Here is a 23,157-nt window from a genome sequence, read left to right as displayed (position 1 = left end):
CGATTTAATAAGACATTATATCTTTATTTTTAAACAAATAGATTTTTTGTTTTAGTTTTTCTGTAAAGTTCCAAACTGTCTCTTAATTATATTAAAAAAAAAACAATAAAATCATAAGTTTTTGACTAAATTATTAATGTGCCTTTATCATCTGTTATTTTATTCAACTCACAGAAATAACCTGCATAGACTGGTTGCCTGGTATTGAGAACACCGGCATACTGGCTTACTGCCACAGTGATGGCCCAATCATTTTGTGGCACACCAAGACAAACAAAGAGGTTCACTTCAGTGGAACGTCCACATTTGACATGACAATATCCTTGTTCAAGTGGCACCACACCGATGCCAGCAGTTTTGTTGTGGGACATCTCGATGGCAGCTTGTCTTTCTATTCGTCAGGTTAGTAATTTTTTGTACATGTTGTTGTATTCTATGACTTATTTTTTACTATCAGAGTGAGTGGTTTTTGGTTTAGCTAGACCAGTATTAATTGTTGCGTATTGCAGTGTCATTTTAATTTTTAAATAATATCTTTTGAAGCTTTAAACAAAGTATATTTTGATTTTTTTATGCATCTATAAACCTAACACTTATAATGTATATATTAGGGTTAGGTTTGTAGCTACATGAAAAACTAAAAGAGTCTCATTTTAATACTTAAAACAAAATCCGTTTTGAATTTATTTTATGTAGCTACAAACCTTACCCTAATACAGGGGTCAACAGGCAATTGGTTCTCGCTGGCCAAATTTCAAGTTTCAAAATTTTCTGCGGGCCGCAGTTTTAGTTTTAGTCAGTTTTAATTTATAATAGGTTTTGGTCACATTTAGCTACTTATAGGGGTCTGGCCTATTTAAAACAAGTTTTTATTTTAGATTCTAAAACTAATATTTTATATGATACTTATCTCCTAATATTGTTTCTATGATTATTTATATTTTTTTAAATAAAATAGCAATTTTGTTCTTTTTATTACTACCTAACTATTAACAATGAAATAAGCAATCTATCAGACGTTTTATGTTGAAAAAACTTTACATAATACACAACAATAAAAGATCAACTACAAATACATTGATGCAATAAAACAATTAAGAAAATTTGATATCCATTTCCTCTTCTAGTTCGGTTACTCAAAGTGTTGTTTTTTTCTCTTTCTTTTGCATTTTGTAGATAGCCATTTCACATAGTCATTTACAAGCAACTCTCACTGACATCTGTAAAATACTAAGCTCAAAAAAGAGATGTGGATCACTTTGTACACTTTTTATATAATCAACTTCTACTTATTTAGTTATAATTTTCTTTAAAGTTGTTGAAAGTAGTCTTTTTATGTTTAATACATTGCACAGCACATATTTAAAGTTTCAGTTATTTTGTTAAGTTAATTAAAATATAAACAAAACATATATTATTATTTTCATTTTAAACAGCGCAAGTTTTTCTTTTAAAACCGTTAAATACTTTAATAATATATTTAAAGTTTTCTTAGTTACAAATTTTTGAAACAAAAAAGTTACAATCAGTTACATCAAACCAGTCAGTGTTTATAAAAGTTGAAAAAATGTAAAAACATCAAAATTGAAAAACTTTGCCGTTCAAACAAAATAATTTACAAAAAAAAAGTTTTAGTAAAAGATTTTTGATTTCTTTTAAATGTTCCTTTGCAAATTTCAATATAGTGATAAAACAATTATAAAAAAAATATTTTTATGATCACATATCAAACCAAAGACCTAAATTATAAAGAGTTGATACTGTAATGTTTGTACAGTGTATGTACACATAAAAATCGTTTTACTAAATAAAAATACTTATTGCAATGTCAACTTACTGAATATAAAAAACACTCCAATCCAAGTGCGTAAGCTTTTGTATGCACTCCAAGATATTGTTGTTTGAAAGGTAAAGCAAAATCTAAACTTTAAAGAAAAACTGTCTTTTTTCACATATTTAAACTTAAATAGTGAAGGTAATCAATAGTTTTTAAATGATATCCAGGAACTTTAAAACAAAACTGATAAAAAATACTGTTTTTATTTTTTCGAAAAAGTCAATTAAAATATCGTTTTGTTTAGCAGGTCAAATTTACATGCTCGAGGGCCTCTTTTACATGCTAGCGGGCCGCAGCTTTTTCTTTCACGGGCCGAATTCCATTTAAATAAAAAACATGCTTCGCGGGCCGCAGGTAATATATACATGATTAGGGTTAGGTTTATAGATGCATACAAAAATCAAAACAGATTTTTTTTGAAGTTTCAAAATGAGATTCTTTTAGTTCATATGAACTCAACCGTTTTATGCACTATTGAACAATTATTGATGTTTTAGGAAAAGCAAAAAAACATGCAATGAAAAGTGGTTTAGGAAAAGAAACTAGAGATGAAGTTAAATGTATTCAGTGGGACCCTTTGTCTATTGATTACTTTCTTGTTTCAAGACAAGTAACTGGTAAGCCTTTTGTAAACTTATAAGAAAAACTTAGTAGAAAAATATAAGTGTTTAGCATTTCTTTAGCTTACAGCTTGTAAGCTTTTATTTAAATAAGGTTTTTGATAATTAAGCTTAACATAGATTTAGTTATACATATGCATTACTTAAGTAAAAAAGGCAACTAAAACAAGGAGTCCAATAAAAATGTTTAAATATATTACTTTGGTAAATTTTAATGTTTTAAAAGCATACTATTTAAAACATTTTATTTAAAATAATAGTGAATTTAATGATGAAATACATTACTAAGTGTTTTAATTTTGGTGATATCTAGTTTAATCATTTTTTAATTCAATAGTTGACTGATAATGATTTTTTTTAGTATATTGTTTTTTTGTAAACAACAAAGGAGATCATAATGCATAAGTCTTAGCTGTAGTTAAAGTTTAACTTGAAATACAAAAAGTTATATTTAAGAGTGTATTCGTTCTATAAAACATAAATGTTTTTTGAATTCTGGAATTTAATGTTCTTAGTTACACCCAACATTGTTTAATATTTAATGAATAAAATTTTGCTCTTAACTGTTTTTCTGAAATTTAATAAATATTTTATTAGATAGAAATGTACAACTAGAAAACTATTTTCCATACTCAATAAAAATATTTTTTTTAACATACAAGTTAATTTTTTTTTGACAATCTTAAATACTTACACGTTCTCAGAGCTTATTAGCTATTTTTTTAAATATATGTTTTTACTAAAATTTAATTTAAAAAAGTATTTTAATTGAGTATACTTAAGTCTTTGTACAGAAATCATATTTTTCGTACTTTTTTCATTTTCAATTATATTTTTTCAAGTCCAAAGACCAGATCCAGTAAAGCTCGTTGGGAAATCAAGACAACTGTTTTTATATGCAAAAGCTTTATTTGACTTATCTTGTTTCATTTTCATGAAATATAAACAACTCTAAGGAGTCTGTAAAGGATAAAGATATCAGAAAATAGCAAGCTAAGAAAAAATGATCACAATATGTACAAATAGTTAACAAAAAAGTTTATGTAAAACAGTATTTCTATTTTACCAACTTTTTTGTGACTTTTAAAACATTTTTCATTCAAAGAAATATGTTAAAGTAATTTAACTAAACTTACTTAGTTAAAGCTATAGGATAGGGGTCCAACATTTGTTTTACAAAACTAACATTGTTAAAAGCTATAAGTTTTTATTTGAAGATTTGTTACACTTAGAAAATTTTAACACTTCTGATATATAAAATCAGTTTTGTAAAAAGTATCATGTACAAACGTAAAAAAAAAAAAATTCATAACCAATTTTATCAGAATTAAAAAAAATACTGAAAACTTTATCTTTTGTTATATTTTCTGAAAATATTCACTGAAGTATCTAAACAATTTGTAAGAAGTGAATTGTCAAGAAAAAATTAACTTAAAACTAAAAATCAATTTGAAAAGAAAAAAAGTTTAATTATAAATTAGATGCTATATATAAAATGTTGTTATATACTTCAAAAAATCAACAAAGCTTTTATTTTAAACTCATCATTATTTCTTGAAGTACTTTCAAATCCGTCGTCAGCAAGCAAGAAGAATAATAGCTGGAAGAACAAAAATTTTTATGTAAGTCGAAAAATATTAAGACAACAAAATCAAAAATGATAATTGACATACCAGAAGAACGATTTGAGAAACTTAAATACTATGATACTGTAAATTAATAAAAACAAATTGTACAGTAATCTTCCTTTATTGTACCAACATATGTTTATGTGTGTTAACGAATCGACACACTTCAACTAAGTTCTGTAAAAAAATAATTACTGTAATGAAAGAATAGAAGCATAGAATAAAGTAGGTGTATACATGTTTTCATTAAAATAAAATAATTTCTACAGATAATAGTTAATAGTAGATAAAATGCTTAATATTAAATCCGACTGTTATAAAACTAAAAACTTATTTGTTGATACTGTAAATTATAAATAAATAGATATGTTTCTTACAAGGTTTGTATAGATTTTGAAACATTAGGCTGAGAAAATTTTTGAACGATTACTCAAAAACTGTAAGAGAAAATAGATTTTTATTTAAGTAGTCTTTATTTAATTCTTGGTTGTCTCTTTGTATAGAAACTTAATTAACTCTCTAACTTTGATTGTTACTTTGAAATTAAAAACTGGTAGAAAAACTTGTTACTTAGTTACTTATGTAAAAAATAACACTAAGTTAATAAATGAATAAGAAAAGTGTTTTTACCCCCTTATTACTGACTTTAAAAAACTATACAGGTAGTATTTAATAATTCATTGCATATTTCTAATTTGGTAGAACAAAAAAGAGTATCGCCAAACTGATAAAGTTATTAAAACAAAATGTTCCTTCAAGTAAAAAATAAGACTTGACCAAAAAAAGTCAAAAACCTTTATTAATGTACTGATATGCCTAGAATATATTATAAAGTTACCACTTAACTAATCTAAGGTAGTAATAAAACCCATCTTGGGGTTATTACTTAATCTTAAGTTTTAAGAATTTAGATGTAATACTGTAGTTAGTAAATGTAAAACTAACAGTAGGTGAACACGTTTTTAAAGATTTAAATTATTCAATGTTTAAAACTTTGTACATTAGTAATTTTACAAACTTAAATATCAGGGCAAGTTTTTGTTTACTATTATTAAGCATCAATAAGTTAGTTGACTTATAAAACTAGATGCATTTTTGTCAAAGCTGCAGCTCAAAGCAGTTGTACCATTTTTACAAACAAAAAATTTGTATATATATAACGGTATAAAAAAAAAAGTTAAAAACTGATTATTGAAGTGATGGTAGCCACAATATGAGAATTTAACTTATAATTAAGCTTTAAAAAGCTATTTAAAACAAAAGGTGTACTCATAAATTTTAATCAAAAACATAACTTGTGTTGAAGATAAGGTTTACAAAGTTTCATTGAAATTAGAGGAAAATCATCAAACAAACTTGTAATAATACAGACCATGTTCATTACCTGGGTCGTCAATTCATTCTTAATTGCTGACAATTTAATTTGATAAATCGTTTTAATTGATTTTTTAAGTTTTGTGACTGGGTGTTTACCAAATCAACTTTACGCAGTTGGAAACTTGATACTAATTGTCTTACGGTTAACACTAGCTTAATAGTTCATTGTATCTACTACGTTTTCAAAGCATATATAGTAGTTTCAGGCTTAAATTAATAAACTATATAAAACAAGCTTCTACAACCCTGCCTGTAAATACTAATTAGTCGATAAAGGGCCAGAGGTTGGGTATCTACTGATTAGGTCAAATAAAAATGACTAAATTGGAAATTGATAAAAATAACAGTGCAAATATTTATCTAGGTATACAGCTTATTGACAGCAAATCTCGTACGGTAGTAATGTCATTTATCTTTCCCACCAAAATGATCAAGACAAACACACTATCGTGGGTCGATTCCGCACCAGGAATGTTTCTTACCGGAGGTTGTTGCTTATGTGTAATGTAGTCTTATGTTTTTTCGCAGTTACTTTATTAAAATTTTAAAGTTTAACATAGTAAACTTATCTATAAAATTTTTTTATTGAGTTTTCCTCGAAGTAGATTAAAATAAAAAATTTTCATGGTAATTCTATCCAAGTAATTTTTATTTTTTTCCTGTTTTTATTAGAATAAGTTTAAAATAAAGTTTGTAAGTTTGAGTAAAGCTTTAATGTCTACATTTATGTTTGTTCTAACTTCAAAAATTTGATTATGGTTGAAGATCTCTAATAGACAGGGTTGCCACTTTACCTGGAAACCTGGAAAAACCTGGAATTTGACAATTTAGGAAAAAAAACCTGGAATTTGAGAAATTTTGAAAAAAAAACTTGGAAAACCTCGGAATTTTCAACAAATTTAATATGTTAAATAGTAAAATTTCGATTTGACTCAAAGAATATATGATATAGTTATAAAAAAAAAATTCATCATCAAAATTTTTTTTTATTAAAAAACACATTAAAGAAGTTTTAGACTATCTTTTCAATATTTTTATACCATTTAACAAAGTTTCTTACCTTAAACTTAACTTTAAACTAAAAATAGACCCAAAAACATGTTCTTTTAAAAACCTGGAAGAAGTTTGAAAAACCTGGAAAAAATTCTGAAAAAACGAGTGGCAACCCTAAATAGAGTAAAACATTGTTTTATAATGGAAATCTTGAAAAAAATATTTGTTGTATTTTTTGTTTAACTTCTACAACAGCTAAATCTTTTAATTTAATAAGTTAGAGTTCGTAATTTTAATTATTAATATTACTTTGATCAGTTTTTTATCCGAATATTTAAACTTCATAAATATAATTATAATAACATAATTTTAATTAGATATTTTTTTGTACAAATTGAAACCCTTTATCCTCAAAGACTTTGTTAAGTTCTTCTAAATTAAAACTTTTAACAACAAACAACAAATTAGACGCAGATGCAGGAGTTTTGAGGCTGTGGAGCGCAGGTGTTTCTCACCCGATAAAATCCATCAACGTAAAACACGCCGGCTTCAGCGGATTGTACGCGCTCAGGAGCAAACGAAACAGCAAGCAAGAACTCATGATCAGCGGTAAGATTTATCTTGAACTGTTTTCTGTATTAACTCGTTTTTTTTTTTGCGAGTCTTTTTGCTCTTAAATTTTTTGTTTATTTTTTTGAATATTTTAGTAGTATTTTTTTTGTTTAGATCGTTGCTGTAATCTTTTTTCTTTTGTGTTTTTAAAGTACGTATCTCGACCAGATCACAAGTTGGATCGATCTGCTAGCAAAAGTAGCTCGAACGCCATGCCCAAGTCTTTTGTTTTCTGTACTTTCAAGGACGGAGGTATTGGTCTGTACGACTTACACCTGAATAAGTGGCAAATGCTGAAAGAACAAGTTTAAGTCTTTTTAGTTAAACTTAAAACAAAAATAATTCTTACATTCTTGTTTTTGTTTGGTCTATGTATTGATTTTTATATGTGCATCAAGTAACAACTAAATTAGTTATAAACAGAATTACTCTATCCTTAAGTTTTTAATAACTGCCAAAACTTTTCAAGTTATGTTTTTTCGGTACGTTTAAAACTAGTTTTCAATATAAACAGCATCTTTAGTTGATGGTCGTGTTCTTATGATCGAATTGGTCAAACCTTATATTAAGTATGAGCTTGTCTCACGGCATACGAAAGTCCAGGCTTAGGCTCTGTAGACTTATGCCGATGTTTTCGTTGATCGTATTCAATACGAGCGTACCAGCTGTCTTGCCTAGTGGACAATGTATCAAAATATCCACGGCAAAAGACAATGCTGACGTAACTGATCAATGCCAGCAAACGGTTGCTTCATGTGAAAGCATAATAAACTGTTTGTATTTGATGACTGCAGGTTTTTCGGTTGTGGCTGACTGATGAGTCCTAATAAGGACGAAACCGGTTTTAGTCTACCGAAGGTTTGTGGTCTGATGATCTAGTTGGTATGATCAAACTATATATTAATCTTTATTTGATAAAATGTTTTAATAGCAGAACAATTTAAATTAATATTTAGTGAACTATTCTTTAATAATTCAAAGCTTATTAAAAGCCTATGTTGTACGTAGAAACGGAAATAGAAAACTTATTGATCCTAAAATAGTTGCTAAATGTTTACTCCAATAATGTTTATATTTTGATATAAACACAATTTTGAAGCCTTTTTGACTTATAACTTTAAAATTTTGTTTGAACCTAAAATTGTAAACAAAGTATAACTTTTTGTAACGCTTTATATATAAAAAAATACAATACATTTCTTTAATTATATTTTAATTACAGCTAAATCCTAAAAAATGATTTGAATACTTTTTTCTTTAGCAAATTATGAGCAATCGAAAATTTTACTAAACCTTCACAGTTTTACTAACACGTAATAAAATGTCAGGGGCACATCGAAACCATATTCGACTGCAAGTTCTGCCCGAGGGACCCGTACAAGCTGGCCACCGCCTCGTTCGACGGCACGCTGAAGGTATGGGACACGAGCGACCTGTCCTGCGTCGAGTCCAGTCCCGGAAACGAGGGCATCATATACACCCTGTGCTGGTCGCCCAGTGGTTGGTTGACAGTTTCAGCTTTGAAATATTTCAAGTTGATCTTTTAAATAACTTTTTTACAAACGTTGTTAAAAGGTTTTTTTTTAGCTGCAAGGCAAAGTTTCCACAATTTGAATTGTTTTGAAGTATAAATGTTTCCTGTTCTTAAGTTGGCATGCATCTAGTATTACTGAACTAAACCAAAAGAAGTATATAATTAAGTACAACTATATTAAATAAAGTTTCATTTATAACGGCTCCTCTTTAAAAAAAATCGTTTGACCCAAACAAAAGCTCGGGTAAAAAAGGTAACTATGCTGCAAGGTCATTCTGAAAAGTAACTTTTTAGGCTTATTAAGTCTTATAATTCTAGCCTGTAACCTTTTTACTTTGAACTAAATTTAGATTTGTAATGAATACATTTTTTCTTGCCAATAAAAATTGGAACATAGATACACGATTTACACGATAAACATTTATGTATGTTTCAACTTCTTATTGACTTTTTTAGTTTGTCAAATTCTGCTGACTGCAGTAGTTTTTCGGTAAAGATCGCACTGCCGCTCTAGTTTGTTTATTTGAGCCAAAAATTTTGTGTTGAATTTTTTTTTGTAACTTATAAGGTTTTTTTTATACCTTAAACAGTAAAAAAAAAATTGAGTTAAATTTTCTGTAAGTAGATAAAATCACTACAAAAATTTTGAACACATGTGGTATATTTTTAAAACCCTTGACTAAATACAACAACTTCAAAATTGAAATAAGCCCAGTTTCATGACAATTGAAATAACGATGACTCGAATTCTTATATCAAAACTTTAAAAGGTCATATCTTATAAACAAATTGAAATTCAAAAAATAAAAAATGTACCTAAAGGTTATGATTATAATATAGCAAAATAAAAGAGTATTACACAATAAAATTTGTAACTACTAAAACTAGCCATATTTTACTATATTTCAAAACTTTTAGACATACTAATATATGTTTTAGATTAAAAGAAAAAAAGTCTTGAAGTTCTAATCAATAAGAATTTGGGTGTATAAAAAATTTGGAAAAAAAATTTAACAGACAAATCACAATAACTAAGAATTATTAGAATTTGAATGATGGAATTTGAGTTGTCGTATACAAAAATACTCCATGAATGAATAAAAACATGTCCACGTATTAACAATTTAAACATAAATATAAAAACTATATAAAAGGCCATATTAAAACTAAGTTCCAATAAAAAAGTTAAGTAAAACTGATATTAACTTAGAACTATTTTATCTCGAAATTATATCTGTTAGAGTAGCTTGTTGTCTGAAGATTATCAGACCCGAAGAGATTAGTAAAAATTAAGAGTAATAATAGTAGGGCTAATTAACCAAAAAAATAATTTAGATAAACTCCAAATCAAACTGACGCCCAAAAAAAAAAATAGCCAGCACAGATTCTGGTTTAGTTTATGCAAGACCAGGATTTGGTCTGAGTATTGGCAGGGTTGTCAAAAGTCCAAACACTTTACTGTTGAAAAAAACATTTCAAAGTTTAAGTGTGCGCACTTTTGAATTTTTATCACGAAAACACACAGTAAATCATACTCTACACAATTCAGAGAGCAAAGACGCGAACTTTATAGCGGCCGGCACGAGAAGGCAGGGAGTGTTTGTGTGGGATGTGAAGACGTTGAAGGTCGTGCGCAGGTACAAGGAGGTAATTACATCAGTTTTATTGTCTACATATCGGTTTGGTGTACTTTTATAAGTTTTCTTATCTAACGCTGAACATCTGCGTTATTTGTGTAAAAAAGAAGGGTATTTTTTGATAAAAAGTAAGTTCTACCTTAAAAGTTATATTTTTTGATATTTAACTTCTAACAGCACGGATTGAACTCAGTTTACTGTGTTGACTGGGTTTATTTTGAAGACAAAAATAGAATAGCATCATGCAGCGATGATTGCAAATGGTTTGTATTCGTTTTATTTCTTAATTTTTCAAATACTTTTGAGCAAACCAAAGTTATAAAAGTAAACGTTTTTTAAAAACTATTTTTAAATTTTAAGACTGATTTTTAAAGCTGTTAAATTGCGTTTTATCAGAACTTAATTTGTTATTGATTGTTCTTGACAGTTACGTTCAAGATTTTGAAGGAAAGATGCTTAAAAAATACCCCCATCCAAATATGTGTTTCGGATGCGAATGGAACAGAAATGACAAGTAGTTTTTTTTTAACTTTTTGGATTTTTTTAACGTTTTTAGTATACTATATGACTAAAACATTCATGTCTTAAATGTTTTTATTTTTCAGTTGTTTGTTTAGGGATAAATTGTAAAGTAAAATATTTGTTAGGTATGTAAAGTTTGAACTGCTAAAAAGTAAACGTTATAAATACTACCATTATTTTTTTTTTCAAATAATTTTTACTGTCTAGAAAATAAATATTAGTACTATATATTGCAAAAAAAACTTTTTATTGACCATAAAAAATTCTATAATCAGGGTTGCCACAAAACGTGGAATCCTGGAAAAACCTGGAATTTGACAAACTAGGCTAAAAAACTTGGAAAAACCTGGAATCTAATAAATTTCAAAAAAATAAATAAAAATCCTGGAGTTAAAAAAAATCACTAAAAAAACTGGAATTAAAATTTTCTTTTACATGTTAAGTAGAGAAGTTTTGGTTTGAAACGAATAATCTATCATATACAGTAACCTCTCGCTTATTTACGCACATTGTGTCCACAGAAAAAGTGCGTAAAGATATGAGAGATCGTAAAGATACGAGATGTACCAAATATACTTACTATAAAGGCTGTTTTTTGATATTGCTTCTAGTTAAAAGCAAACTGGGGACTTTCCCACTTTTAACAATTTTTTAACTTTACTTATAAATATGAAAACAAAAGATAAAACTATACATATTTGAAAAAAAAAGGATTTAAATTTATATAAAATAATAAAACTAATAAAAAATTTTTACTAACTTTAACAATAAGTAGATTTTATTTTTACTTTCTTTTTGCATGTGACTTATTTGTAACATAACATTTGTATACTATTCTACCTAGCAAATTCAATTTGTAATTAAGCATTTGTTTATAGATAAGAAATGGTGTGGTGTCTATTTTGAAATTTTTCTATTGCCTTTTATAAAAATATGTATTTGGTGCTGTAATGGATTTCTTCTATTGAAAAAAAATATATAAAAAATAAGAAAAATGTTTAATAAAAATTGTTTATGTTACTACAATTTTTTTAATTTGACCTTTGCCCACATAAGGATAAAATTGTCTTGCATTGTATTAAAGATATATTGTGTTACAGAAGAAGAACTTAAACTATAAAACAAGTCAAATGAAAATTAGTGATATTTTTACTAAAAAAAACAATTGAGATTTGTGTTAAGTCTAACTCTATATTTATTAAGTATCACTGCTACTTTTTGCTAGGAAGTTTCATTAGATTTCTTTTTTAGTTGTTTTTTAATATATAGGGCAAGAGTGCTGTAACATTTCTTTGTGTTTTAAACTTTCTTTATTTCTTTCTACTTTCATTATTTAAGACAGTCATATTTCTTTTAGAATTTTAATTTGATCGCTTATTGTTAACAAAATTTATTATATACTGAGGTATAACTAAATGTTTATCAATTAGTCAAGGAAAAAGTCTAAAGTAATAGAGAGGTGACTCAGCATTTAAAAACTTATTTAAATAAAAACATATAATAAATCTAATTTGTGCAATATTAAACAAAATTTAAATTTCTTCTTTTTGAATTTTTTATAATTCTAAAATGCGTAACTAAACGAGAGTGCGTAACTAAACGAGTGCGCAAAGATGCGAGAGGTTACTGTAGATAATTTTTTTTGATATTATCAACAATTTTTTTTGTTTAAAAAAAGATTTAAAGTAGCTTTACAGTATTTTTCCGATTTTGCTATACTATTTAACAAAGTTTTTTTCCTTAAACTTAATTTTGAACTAAAAATAGACCCAAAAACAAGTACCTTTAAAAATCTGAAAGAAATTTTGAAAACTTGGAGAAAATTTGCTAGAAACCAGTGGCAAGTCTGTATAAAACACAGTGATATCGTTTATCTTCTACAGCATTTATTCTTAACCCGGGGTAAATTCCCTTATTTAAGGGGGTAATTTTTCTTTATTACAAGTTATGTAAATTAAAGGCATAGAGGGTGAAACACTTTTTTCACAATTTTGATTTATTTTATAGAGTTTTAACTAAGCTACAAGTTGCTTTTTACAGATTTTTGAATTTCAAAATAATTTTTGAGATATAGCAGGTCAAAATCGGAGGAAACAATTGGCTCCTTATGGGACGTGCAAACTAAAGCGACAAAAAATGACTATTTCACTAAAAACCTATTTTTTCCTACGTTATTTAAGATAAATACCTTAAACAGGAAATGTTTCTTGCAATATTTGAAAAATTCTGTCGTAAGCATTTTTTTTCAAATCAAAAAGTAAAAATTTTATGACTACAAATCGTAAAAAAAAACTTTTTTTTGTTTATTAGTTTTATAAAATTTTTATTTGTTAATTTTTTTGAAATTGCTCACAACTAAAATTTCTAAATATTGCAAGGAACATTTATTAAAAGATTGAGTTATTTATCTCAAAAAATGTAGGAGGAAATAGATTTTTAGTGATTAGTCTTTTTTCGTCGCTTAGTTTGCGCCTCCCATAACGACCCTATTGTTGCTTCCGACTTTGACCTGCTATCTCTCAAAAATTATTTTGAATTTAAAAAGTCTGTAAAAAGAAACTTGTAGCGTAGTTAAAACTCCATAAAATAAGATGAAATTGTGAAAAAAGTGATTTACCCCTCCCCCTAAGCTCTTAATATTTATAAATTGTGTTATTAATTTATAAGATAGTACAGTATACTACCGCTTAAGTACGCACTTTTTTTGGTACGCATCACGCCTTAAGTACGCACTTATCCAGAAAGACAAAGTAAAGGATGTTATACTAGAACTTCTAAAAATTTCCTGTTTTTTTGCCTAAATTTTCAATCATCAAGTTTTTCCAGATTATTTAATGTTTCCAGGTAGAATGGCCAACCTGCTAAGTTAGCCTGAGATTTTCACAACTTTTAAACTAGGGTGAGTAATCCTGAGTAGTCTAAGTGGCCTGAGATTGTGACAGTCTTGTTATTAAATGTTAAAAAACTAAATACTTATGTAGTGGTTGCAGAAAATTAAAAAAAAACAATGATATTTGAGCTGTAATGCTATAAAATAAATAAATCTAGATGACAAAGTTAAAAAAAGCTACAAATACAAAATAGTTAAGTCATAATTTAATTTAAATGTACATACATTGTTGTTTTGAAAATGTTTAGTAAACACAATGTAGTTTGGTACTTTCCCTCTAACAAAACAAAATGTAGCTTAATATTTATTTTTAATCATTGACTGACATTGACTTTCTATATTAAATATATGTATTAATTATGTAGAAGCTTTTTATAGATAAAATCATTTTAAAATCTTTTCAAAAATTTTGCAAATTAGAATTATGTATTAAATGTTATTTAAAATAAAAAGACTTGTTTATTTGGCTTAATTATTTAGTGGCTAGTTGTAAAAAAGAAAACAAACAACTAAATTTCATTTTATACTATGTCATCAAAAAGTACGCACTATCGTGCTAAGTACGCAATTTTTGGTCGGGTTCAATTTGCGTACTTAAGCGGTAGTGTACTGTATTTGACTGTAATTTTTTTGAAGTAAATAAACTCTTTGAATTTTACAATTTTTCATATCTCATAATCTTTAAGTTCAAAAAATATAGTTTTTTTTCTCAAAAATAAAGACTATTTTGTATGTTGGGGGTATGTTTGGTGTTAGCCTTCCAAAAAGGTGTAAAACATGAATAGAATAGAACCGCTGTTCTATAGTAAACTCATATTTCGGACAAATTTTCTATTAATATCAACCTGACTTTGTTTATTAATTTTAATTGAACGATCTCTAAAGTTTAGCTCTAATCTTGAAACAATTTTTCAGAAACTTGCTGGCCACGGGATGTGCCGACGGAATTGTGAGAGTTTTCAACTTATCGCTAGATAGCGACAGTGCGCAACACGTGCTGAGCGGTCATTCGCAAAGAGTTTTTCACGTTAGGTGGCACCCCTGCATCAAGAACATCCTCTGCAGCGGCTCCGATGACACGTTGGTTGCTCATTTTTTAGTTTCATTGTGTTGTTCTTGTTTTTTAACCTACAAGTACTCTAAGCTTCAGGATTTGACGATGTAAGAAGTAATAGATTATAGGCTTTAAGGCAAATATTTATTAAAATTAAGAGTTCAATGAGTTCTTTTTTTTGCATCACAAACTTTTTTAGAATTTTTCTGTCCAGCATTTTAGGAAAGTTTAAATTTTCTTAGCACTTAAGTCTTGTATTAAAGACACGTGTTTTTATACGAAACTCAAACGGCCACAGAACAGTAAAAGTTTGGGATGTAGAGCAGCAAGTTTGCACGACGACGCTGGAAGGCCACTCGGCCAACGTGCGCGGCCTCTGCTGGAACCCCGAGATCTCGTACCTCTTGATTTCGGGCTGCTGGGACGGCCAGCTCAAGCTGTGGGATGTTCGGGACGGTACCTGCTACAAGACTGTCCAGGGGCACCAAGCCGACGTTTACGGTTTGAAAGTTGACATGAAAACTGATAAATTTTTCGAAAATTCTAAATAAAGTAGTGACAAGCTATTTATATTTAAAAGTATTTATTTTGATTTTTAAAAGCCACAACCGAGAAAATATAGAATATAACCGTTTTTTTTTTTGAAATTAGATAAAACTAAACAAAAGAACACTTAACATCCTTCAATAAATCAATTTAGTTTAGCTTGACAAATTATATAAAAATAAAACTACAACATAGTTTTGTAGTTTTTATCTAACTTTTTTTAATTTTTAAATTATAAACAAATAACAACTAAACTAAAACATAACGTTTTTATTTTGTATACTAGTTATAATAAAACTGTTTCAAATGATCTTTCAAATCTGCTGTAAATTGGATGACATTTTTAACAGGTTTAGATTGCCACCCGATGACTCCTTTTACCGTTGCCAGCTCATCACGTGACTCAACTGTGAGAGTTTGGTCGTTTTCCAAACTGGTGCAAGTAATAACCACGAGGCTGCTTTTTTCCAAAACCCCCATTGATGACATTGTTGGCGATGCTGGTTTATTTTTTATTAGAGAATAAGGCTTTTTATAAAACCAAGAAAAAAATGTTGTTAGCGTTTTTGTTATTTGTAAAAGTTTAATTATTATACATACATTTAAACTTTTGTTTTTCAACCATAAAATCATATAAGATAACTGAAGAATAACTCCTTGTCAATTTAGCTTAATAATTTATTAACAATGTAAAATCTGAAACGAAAACAAGTATAAATATAAACACTAAAAATAAGCTATAGCCTGATTATTCTACATCCCCTCCAGCTCATTTAAGATAATAACAAGTTTAAGGCAATGACATAGCTCGTCAAGAGGGGATTTAAACAAGTAACCCAAAATAGTTTACTAAGATGAAACTAAATTTTATGCATTAACAAAGCTCAATTGACTAAAATAAAATAAAAAAAATTTTTAAACAAGGGATTTATTTGAAGAAAAACAAAACTGCAATAAAACGCACTAAATAAATACAAAACAATTCAAACTCATGCAAATCCACGCTGAATCCTTCCTGGCTCAGCAATCATCAATAACAGTAGCAAATGAACACTCAGCACCAACTTTTGTATAAACAGGAACAAACAGACTTCACTTACGGTGATTTCTACTTTGGAGTACTCCACTCTCAAGCTTCCCTGACGCATTGAAGTCTTTCAACCTACGCAAAGCAAGTGGCACCTTATTTTTTTGGGAACTATAGGAGCAGAAATGTACTCTTCCTCAACCTCTTCATGATCCGCTTCAACCTGGTTTCACCAGTATTGGCACCGTTGGAATCTTCTGTAATCTTTACAGAAGAATCAGGACGTTGATGAACAACATTGCACTCATGTGAGCTTGGTAGATTACCGCTTCAACCATGGGAAGTTTTTGCTTCAATGCTTGTTGAGGCTGGGCTGTACATCCTTAAAAACTTTCTGTTCCTCCGAGTAAGTCTCCGTGAACCATCATATCTGACTACATACTGATCATGTGGAAGCACCTCCATTACCACTCCGCTTCTGTCCCATTTACGTGGATGAGTGCACCTCTGGTTCTGTAGTAGACACCTACTGCCAACATAGAGAGGTCGCAAATCCCTGGCTCTCTAGTTAGTACTTCGGAATTCTTAACAAATCTTGTACGGAGCGCCTCTTCTTAAAGCTTCCATGCTTTTCTCCACATGGGTCGCACATTAGGATTGGAGAATTTGTCAAGCTTGTTCAAAAATGAGAAACTATCTCGCAGCTGACGTCCATATATGATCTTGGCTGGAGACACTTGACAATCGCTATCAGGAGTATTTCTCAGATGGAGCATCGCACTTAAAAACTTGTCATTGTCCAGACATTGTCCAGCTTCAACATTTGATCATAGCAACCTTTTTGCCTGTTTGACGGCTACTTCTGTTCTACCGTTTGATCTTGGATAGTAAGCTGAAGATATTCGATGTGTAACATCCCAGGTTTTAAGGAATTCCTTTGTTGCACTGGACGTAAATTCCGGTCCACCATCACTTGATATTTCCTCGGGTACTCCAAACCTGGAAAACAAATCTCGGAGGCACTTAATCAACCCACGCGAACCTGCCTGAGAGGTTCCGCTGGGTGTGGAAAATATTTCTGACCAACCCGACAACCTGTCACCAACTACCAAAAAATTGTTTCCGGCAAACTGGAAGAAATTCGCGAATTTTTTTTCAAAAGGGTTTGTAGGCAATGATGGTTGAGAAGGTGAATTGCGGTTGCAGCTTTGACAATTGGCCCGAATTGATTCAATGTCTTGTGTAATACCAGGCCAGAAGACAATCTGTTGGGCACGATTATGCATTGATGTGACTCCTTGGTGCGCCGAATGTAACTTGTTGAGGACCCGATATCGTAAACTGACGGGGATTACTACTCTGTCCTTGTAAAGTATAACTCCATCACTTAAGTACAATGCATCATCGTATCTAAAATACGCTGACAAAGATTCATCATGTTTCAAGCTTCGACCTTCTTCAATACACCTGGATACTCTTGAAAGTATTTTGTCATTTAGTGTCTCTTCTACAATTTCCTCCCAAGTGATTGCCATTGAATGGCATACTTCATTACTCAATGAAGCAATTAGAAGTGATTCGTCAGTCAAATCACTATCATGTGAATTCACTTCATTAATCAAGCTTGGATAACGTAAAACAGGATTCGTGCGCGTCAGGCTAAATCAGGCTAAGTCAGACTAAATCAGTTTTTTTGAAAAAAGTTGAAAAACGTCAGGCTAAATCAGTTTTTTTATTTAAAAATTTGAGGCTCTCAGTTTTTCTCAGTTCAAATGCTTGAAAATTAAAAAAAAGAAATTGAGAAACCCTTTTAGACCAAATTGATATGTGAATTTATTTCCAAATAAAAAATTAGTTATCAAAGAAAAAAACAGTCAGTATTTGTAAAAATAAATGCTTAAAACCTTTTGTTGAATCATTTAAAAAAAATTAAAAATCTTCATTGTTTTGTTTTGAGTAGATTATATATGTCATAATTATGAAAAATCATAAAAGAAATACAGTTTAAACATTGCAGTTTAGTTCAACAACTTAGCTGTTTGTTTGAATTTGTTTACACCAGCTATGTTTTTCAGAGCTTAGTTGGTTGAACTGTTTTAATTTCTAATTTAAAGGCTTTATACCAAATACTTTTTAGATTAAATCTCTTAGCAGTTTATTCATATGTTTTACTGTTTGCTTAAATTTATTAGAGATATTTACAACACTAAAACTTGGCTTTAAGATATAAGTAATAAGTTTTGGGGGAGTATTCAATTTTAGATACAATTAGTTTTTCTTCACAAAACAAAATGTTAAAGATTTTTTATTTTATTTAAGTGTAAGCTATTAAAATCTGATACGACATCAACAATCACTGTATTTACTTAAAGTTTAGGATTTATAATTATGTATTAATTTTAAGTATTAGTCAAAATACTATAATAAACATATTTTACTTATTTTTTTAATCGTGTAAGCGTTTAATTTTAAATTCTAATAAAACACGACACGTCGTTTTATCAGGGTTGCCACTTTACCTGGAATCCTGAAAAACATGTAATTTAGGAGATTTCGAAAAATTCTGGAATTTTGAACAAAAATCATATGTTCACTAGTAAAATTTCGATTTGACACAAAAATTATATCATATAAATAAATAAATTTTTTCATCATCAATTTTTCTTGTTATTAAAAAACATATTTAAAGAAGCTTTACAGTATCTTTTCAATGTTTTTTTAATATTTAACACAGTTTCTTACCTTAAACTTAACTTTAAACTAAAAATAGACCCAAGAATGTGTACTTTAAAAAACATAGAAGAAATTTGGAAAACCTGGAAAAAATTTTGAAAAAACGAGTGGCAACCCTGTTTTATTATAAATCTACTGGTTATAATGTTTTTACTTAGTGCTTAATTAAATTGAACAATTACGTTTAGTAATATATATTAAATTTTTACACTAGTAATAGATTAGATATAACACTTATTTTAAAACTTATCACTGAATTTGTTATGTTAAGGGCATAAGGGAGGTCAATCACCTTTTTCACAATTTAGTCTTATTTTATTGAGTTGTAACTAAGCTATGAGTTGCTTTCTGCAGATTTTAAAAGCTTGAAATATTTTTTAAGATAAAGCTGGTTGAAGTCAGAGACTACAATAGTACTAATCAAGTACCCCCAATACCTAAAACGACTTCTAAAGAGGATTTTCCTTACTTCGAAAAAATGTCAGGCTAAATTGGTCTCAGTCAGGCTAAATGAAAAAAAATTCGCGCACGAACCCTGGTGAAAGCAAGCCATGTCTCTTGGCTGATCCCCCGGTCAACCTTTGGTCGAATCAATTGAGGTGCATTTGGCATTACTCCATTATTGGATAACCCAGAATCTTGCTGATGCTCCACTTTGTTGAGGTTGAGAAGGCTACTCACTACATCACCGGATAGATCATGCGTCTGGAACTCGCATCCACGGATTGGGCACTTTACTACAACCATTATACTTTTCTCAAATTCTTAATAAGATTTTACATGAAGAATAACTCCTTGTCAATTTAGTTTAATAGTTTATTAACAGTGTAAAATCTGAAACGAAAACAAGTATAAATATATACACTAAAAATGAGCTATAGTCTAATTATTCTACAATAACAAAGGTTCAAATTTCAGTCATAACGCCTTATGTTTTGAAATTATAATTTTCAGCTTCTGCAATGGAGTATGGTAGCACTTTAAAGTTAAATGGAAAGTTCGCTGCTAAAATAAAAAACGATCTCAAGTCTCCCGACCATTGTGACGTGGTAAAGTCTTTCGCGTCTCTCATTTACGTAAATACTTTTCGTAATTCAATTAATTTCTTCCACCGCTAAATTGACTAGTTAGAATTAAATTGTAATGCTTTCCACAGTCAAACAGGCACGTCGACACTCTGTTCGACATCGTGTCTCACTTGAGGGGAATGCAGCTCAACGAGCTCTCGGCCAATTACAAGCGAGGAAAAGTCGTGCACATGGACCACTTGCTCAAGTACAAAATTGTCAGTGTAAAAAATATATTGTTTTCATGTTCAAATTTTAAGTTAAAGATAATAATATGTTTATCTCTAAATGAACAACTTGTAAATCTGCTTTTTGGGTTGTTATAATTTTTTTTTCAAATGCTTATTTTTACATAGACAAAGTCTTTAAATAATTTATTTTTTGAGTTTAGTTTATGTGTAATATGTTGTATATAAAAAAAAACACAAGGTCACAAGTAATTAAGTCAAAAAGTGTTTACAAACTGCAAAACGTTTCAAAAGAACAACTTTGAAAAAAGTAAACAATTTTCAGGCGAAAGTGAAAGCTTGCGACTTGAAGCTTTCGAGGGCGCAGGGCAAGCTGGTCAAGGACAAACTGACGCGGGAGATGGCCGGAGAGCAGTGCCTTTTGGGGGACATCAGGGGCCACTGCATGTCCCTGGTCCAGCTCGGCGAGTGGCTGCCCGCTTTAGCGCTCGCCCCCGCCGTGTCGCTTCAGTTCTGGTCGGAGCTGACTAAAATGTGCGTTTTTTGCTTTTAGTTTTAGCTTAACTTTTTTTCATGGATAAGGTTAAACTAAGGTTTCCCAAAATGAGCGATGTCTAATAAAGGGGAGCGATTATTTTTCAATGAAATTTTATTTTTTGCCAATAAAAACTTTGAAAAGATATACTTCAGGTACACGGACAAGCTTTCAAGGGAGAAAGACCACGCGGTTCTGCCCTACCTCATTGCGAGCAATCAACCGGAACAAGCAGTTCACCATCTGCTGTCCAGAAATAATCCACAAGTAAAATATTTTATTGATTAAAATTAATAAATAGGCTAGATAACTTAAGATTGCAAAATATATATTTCAAGATCTGTAACTATTCAAAGTGTAAATTAAATATTAATATTGCATTTCTTGAACTTCATAGCTCCGTTGAAGAAACATGTGTTAGTGTAATAAAGAAAGAGTACTGTTAAAATGTGTTATTATTATTTGAAGTTCTGTTATTTTTATTTGTTTTTTTAAAGGCCGCTTTGGTTGTTGCCCAGAGCAGTTTTGAAGGAAGTTTGCCCCAACCAAAAGTAGATATTGCTGAAAGTAAGCCAGAAATTGTTGTAGAAGATGAAAATAAAGCAGAATTTCACCAGGAAGATGAAAGTACAGCTGAAAAGGCCTCGGAAGAAAACCAAAAATCCAAAAAGTTCTTTTTTTCTGTTAATGTTAAAAACTATTTAATAATATTTTAGTGACGTTTAACATTTAAAAATTTGTTCTTGTATTTTTATGGCTTTAGTAGTAAGCTCTGTAATAAAAAAACATACATTTACAGTATTTTTTTAAATTTAATGCATAAAAAAATATCAAATAAAAAGGATAACTTTCATAACTACTATTTTGAATAGTAAAACGCATTATAAGTTTTATTTTTAATTCTGTTGCAGGTTGGTTAACGAATGTGTTATAAAAGAAGCGAAGTTGTTAGTTAAGAGTGGCGAAGTTTTTCAAGCCGCTTGTTTATACTTGGCAAATAACAATATACTTGAAGCTTTGATTGTTCTCTTTAACGTTAGTCATAATAAACTGGTATTTTTTAACACTTTTAAATGCAATTTTAAAACATATATTACAAATTGTTTTTATGTCAACGACTTTAAGTAATTTACAGAAATTTAAAAAAATATATTTCTGAAAAAAAAAATTATACTACTAAAACTGGTTAGAAAAAAAAAGCAATTTCAAGAAAGATGATATTTAGATAAAACTATTATTAATGACAGGCGAACGAATTAGTTCTTGTGTTACTGCTCGCTACGTCACTCAAATTTGAACACAAACTGGTGAAGAGAGCTGCTTATATGTACGCTCTGCATCTAGCAAAGTCAGTTAATTTTAGACTTGTTTAAATAATCATTTCACTGTGTAATCGGGTATTTTTTGGGTTGTGATGTTAGGCTAACTTCGATTGTCTTAAACTTAAGACCTGCCAATTGTTTTTATAGAACAACTTTGTAACACTTTGTTTACGCATTGATACTTGTCCAAAAAAAGGTACAAAGCATTTTGCTGTTTAATTCAAACCTACTTTCAAAATAAAATAGTATAGACTTTTATCGGTATATTGTAACTTAATTGGTAACTATTTGATATAGCATTAACTAAATCTTGTTTTTTAATTGTGTTATAAGCTAGCTATAAAAAAAAGTGATGATTTTTTTGTAACCAGAAAGAGTGAAGTAAAACCAGCAGTGAATGTGATGGAGATATACGAACAGCATTCTGATAAATATTGGGCTTTCACACATCAAGTTTGCTCTGAAGTCAATCACTCAGTCAATCAAGTCAGACAGATGTTAAGTATGTTGTTTAGTCTGCTTTATACTTAAATACAGTAATTTATGGTCGTAGTAAATAAAAGTTGTTGCAAAAGATAAAACTAAATTAATATTTAATACTAGTTGTGCCTTTTGTTTCACAAAACTTGGTTTTTGCTAACTGTTTGATACTAAAACAGGGTTCCCACCTCCCTATAAATCCCTATAAGTTTAAAATATTCTGAATTTTTTTATAAATCCCTAGAAAAAATTGAAAAATGTGTGAAAACCCCTAGAAGTCCCTATAAATTACGTTTATTTGCTTGGTTATTGAAATTTGAAAGCTAAAACAGCAACACCGCGTAGTTAAAAAACACGTAAAAAGTTTAATAGTTTAAAATAGTTTAATAATATTTAGTTTAATAGTTGTTATTATTAAAAATTAATAATTAAAATCTTAATGAAAAAGTGTGACTTTTTGGCGCCACCTAGCTGATATTTTTTTCTTTTATATATTAAACACAATTTATCTAAAGTTTGCTTATTTAACTAAAATTAGAGCTCAAAAACCCTCAA

At 29.2% G+C, this 23,157-nt stretch overlaps 1 protein-coding gene across 1 annotated transcript in view; it reads left to right on the top strand.

Moving 5' to 3' along the window:
- The window catches only part of LOC145834280 (WD repeat-containing protein 17-like), a 28,998-nt gene that overhangs the window by 4,042 nt on the left and 1,799 nt on the right, over nt 1-23,157 (top strand). Inside the window, exons 4-23 of the mRNA XM_082941671.1 lie at nt 175-402; nt 2,335-2,454; nt 5,827-5,949; nt 6,924-7,064; nt 7,236-7,372; nt 8,396-8,567; nt 10,151-10,248; nt 10,416-10,501; nt 10,666-10,752; nt 14,566-14,730; nt 15,003-15,205; nt 15,601-15,753; nt 19,965-20,086; nt 20,167-20,295; nt 20,591-20,799; nt 20,956-21,067; nt 21,298-21,470; nt 21,712-21,835; nt 22,048-22,148; nt 22,494-22,624. Coding sequence (XP_082797797.1) covers nt 175-402; nt 2,335-2,454; nt 5,827-5,949; nt 6,924-7,064; nt 7,236-7,372; nt 8,396-8,567; nt 10,151-10,248; nt 10,416-10,501; nt 10,666-10,752; nt 14,566-14,730; nt 15,003-15,205; nt 15,601-15,753; nt 19,965-20,086; nt 20,167-20,295; nt 20,591-20,799; nt 20,956-21,067; nt 21,298-21,470; nt 21,712-21,835; nt 22,048-22,148; nt 22,494-22,624 — 2,814 coding nt within the window. The remainder of the gene's footprint in view (nt 1-174; nt 403-2,334; nt 2,455-5,826; nt 5,950-6,923; nt 7,065-7,235; nt 7,373-8,395; nt 8,568-10,150; nt 10,249-10,415; nt 10,502-10,665; nt 10,753-14,565; nt 14,731-15,002; nt 15,206-15,600; nt 15,754-19,964; nt 20,087-20,166; nt 20,296-20,590; nt 20,800-20,955; nt 21,068-21,297; nt 21,471-21,711; nt 21,836-22,047; nt 22,149-22,493; nt 22,625-23,157) is intronic.

The sequence above is a fragment of the Thalia democratica genome, chromosome 4 (assembly GCF_965202585.1).
Source record: "Thalia democratica chromosome 4, ktThaDemo2.hap1.1, whole genome shotgun sequence".
NCBI lineage: Eukaryota > Metazoa > Chordata > Thaliacea > Salpida > Salpidae > Thalia > Thalia democratica.
The sequence above is the reverse complement of the archived record's forward strand: the minus strand, read 5'-3'. Positions and strand labels throughout refer to the sequence as shown.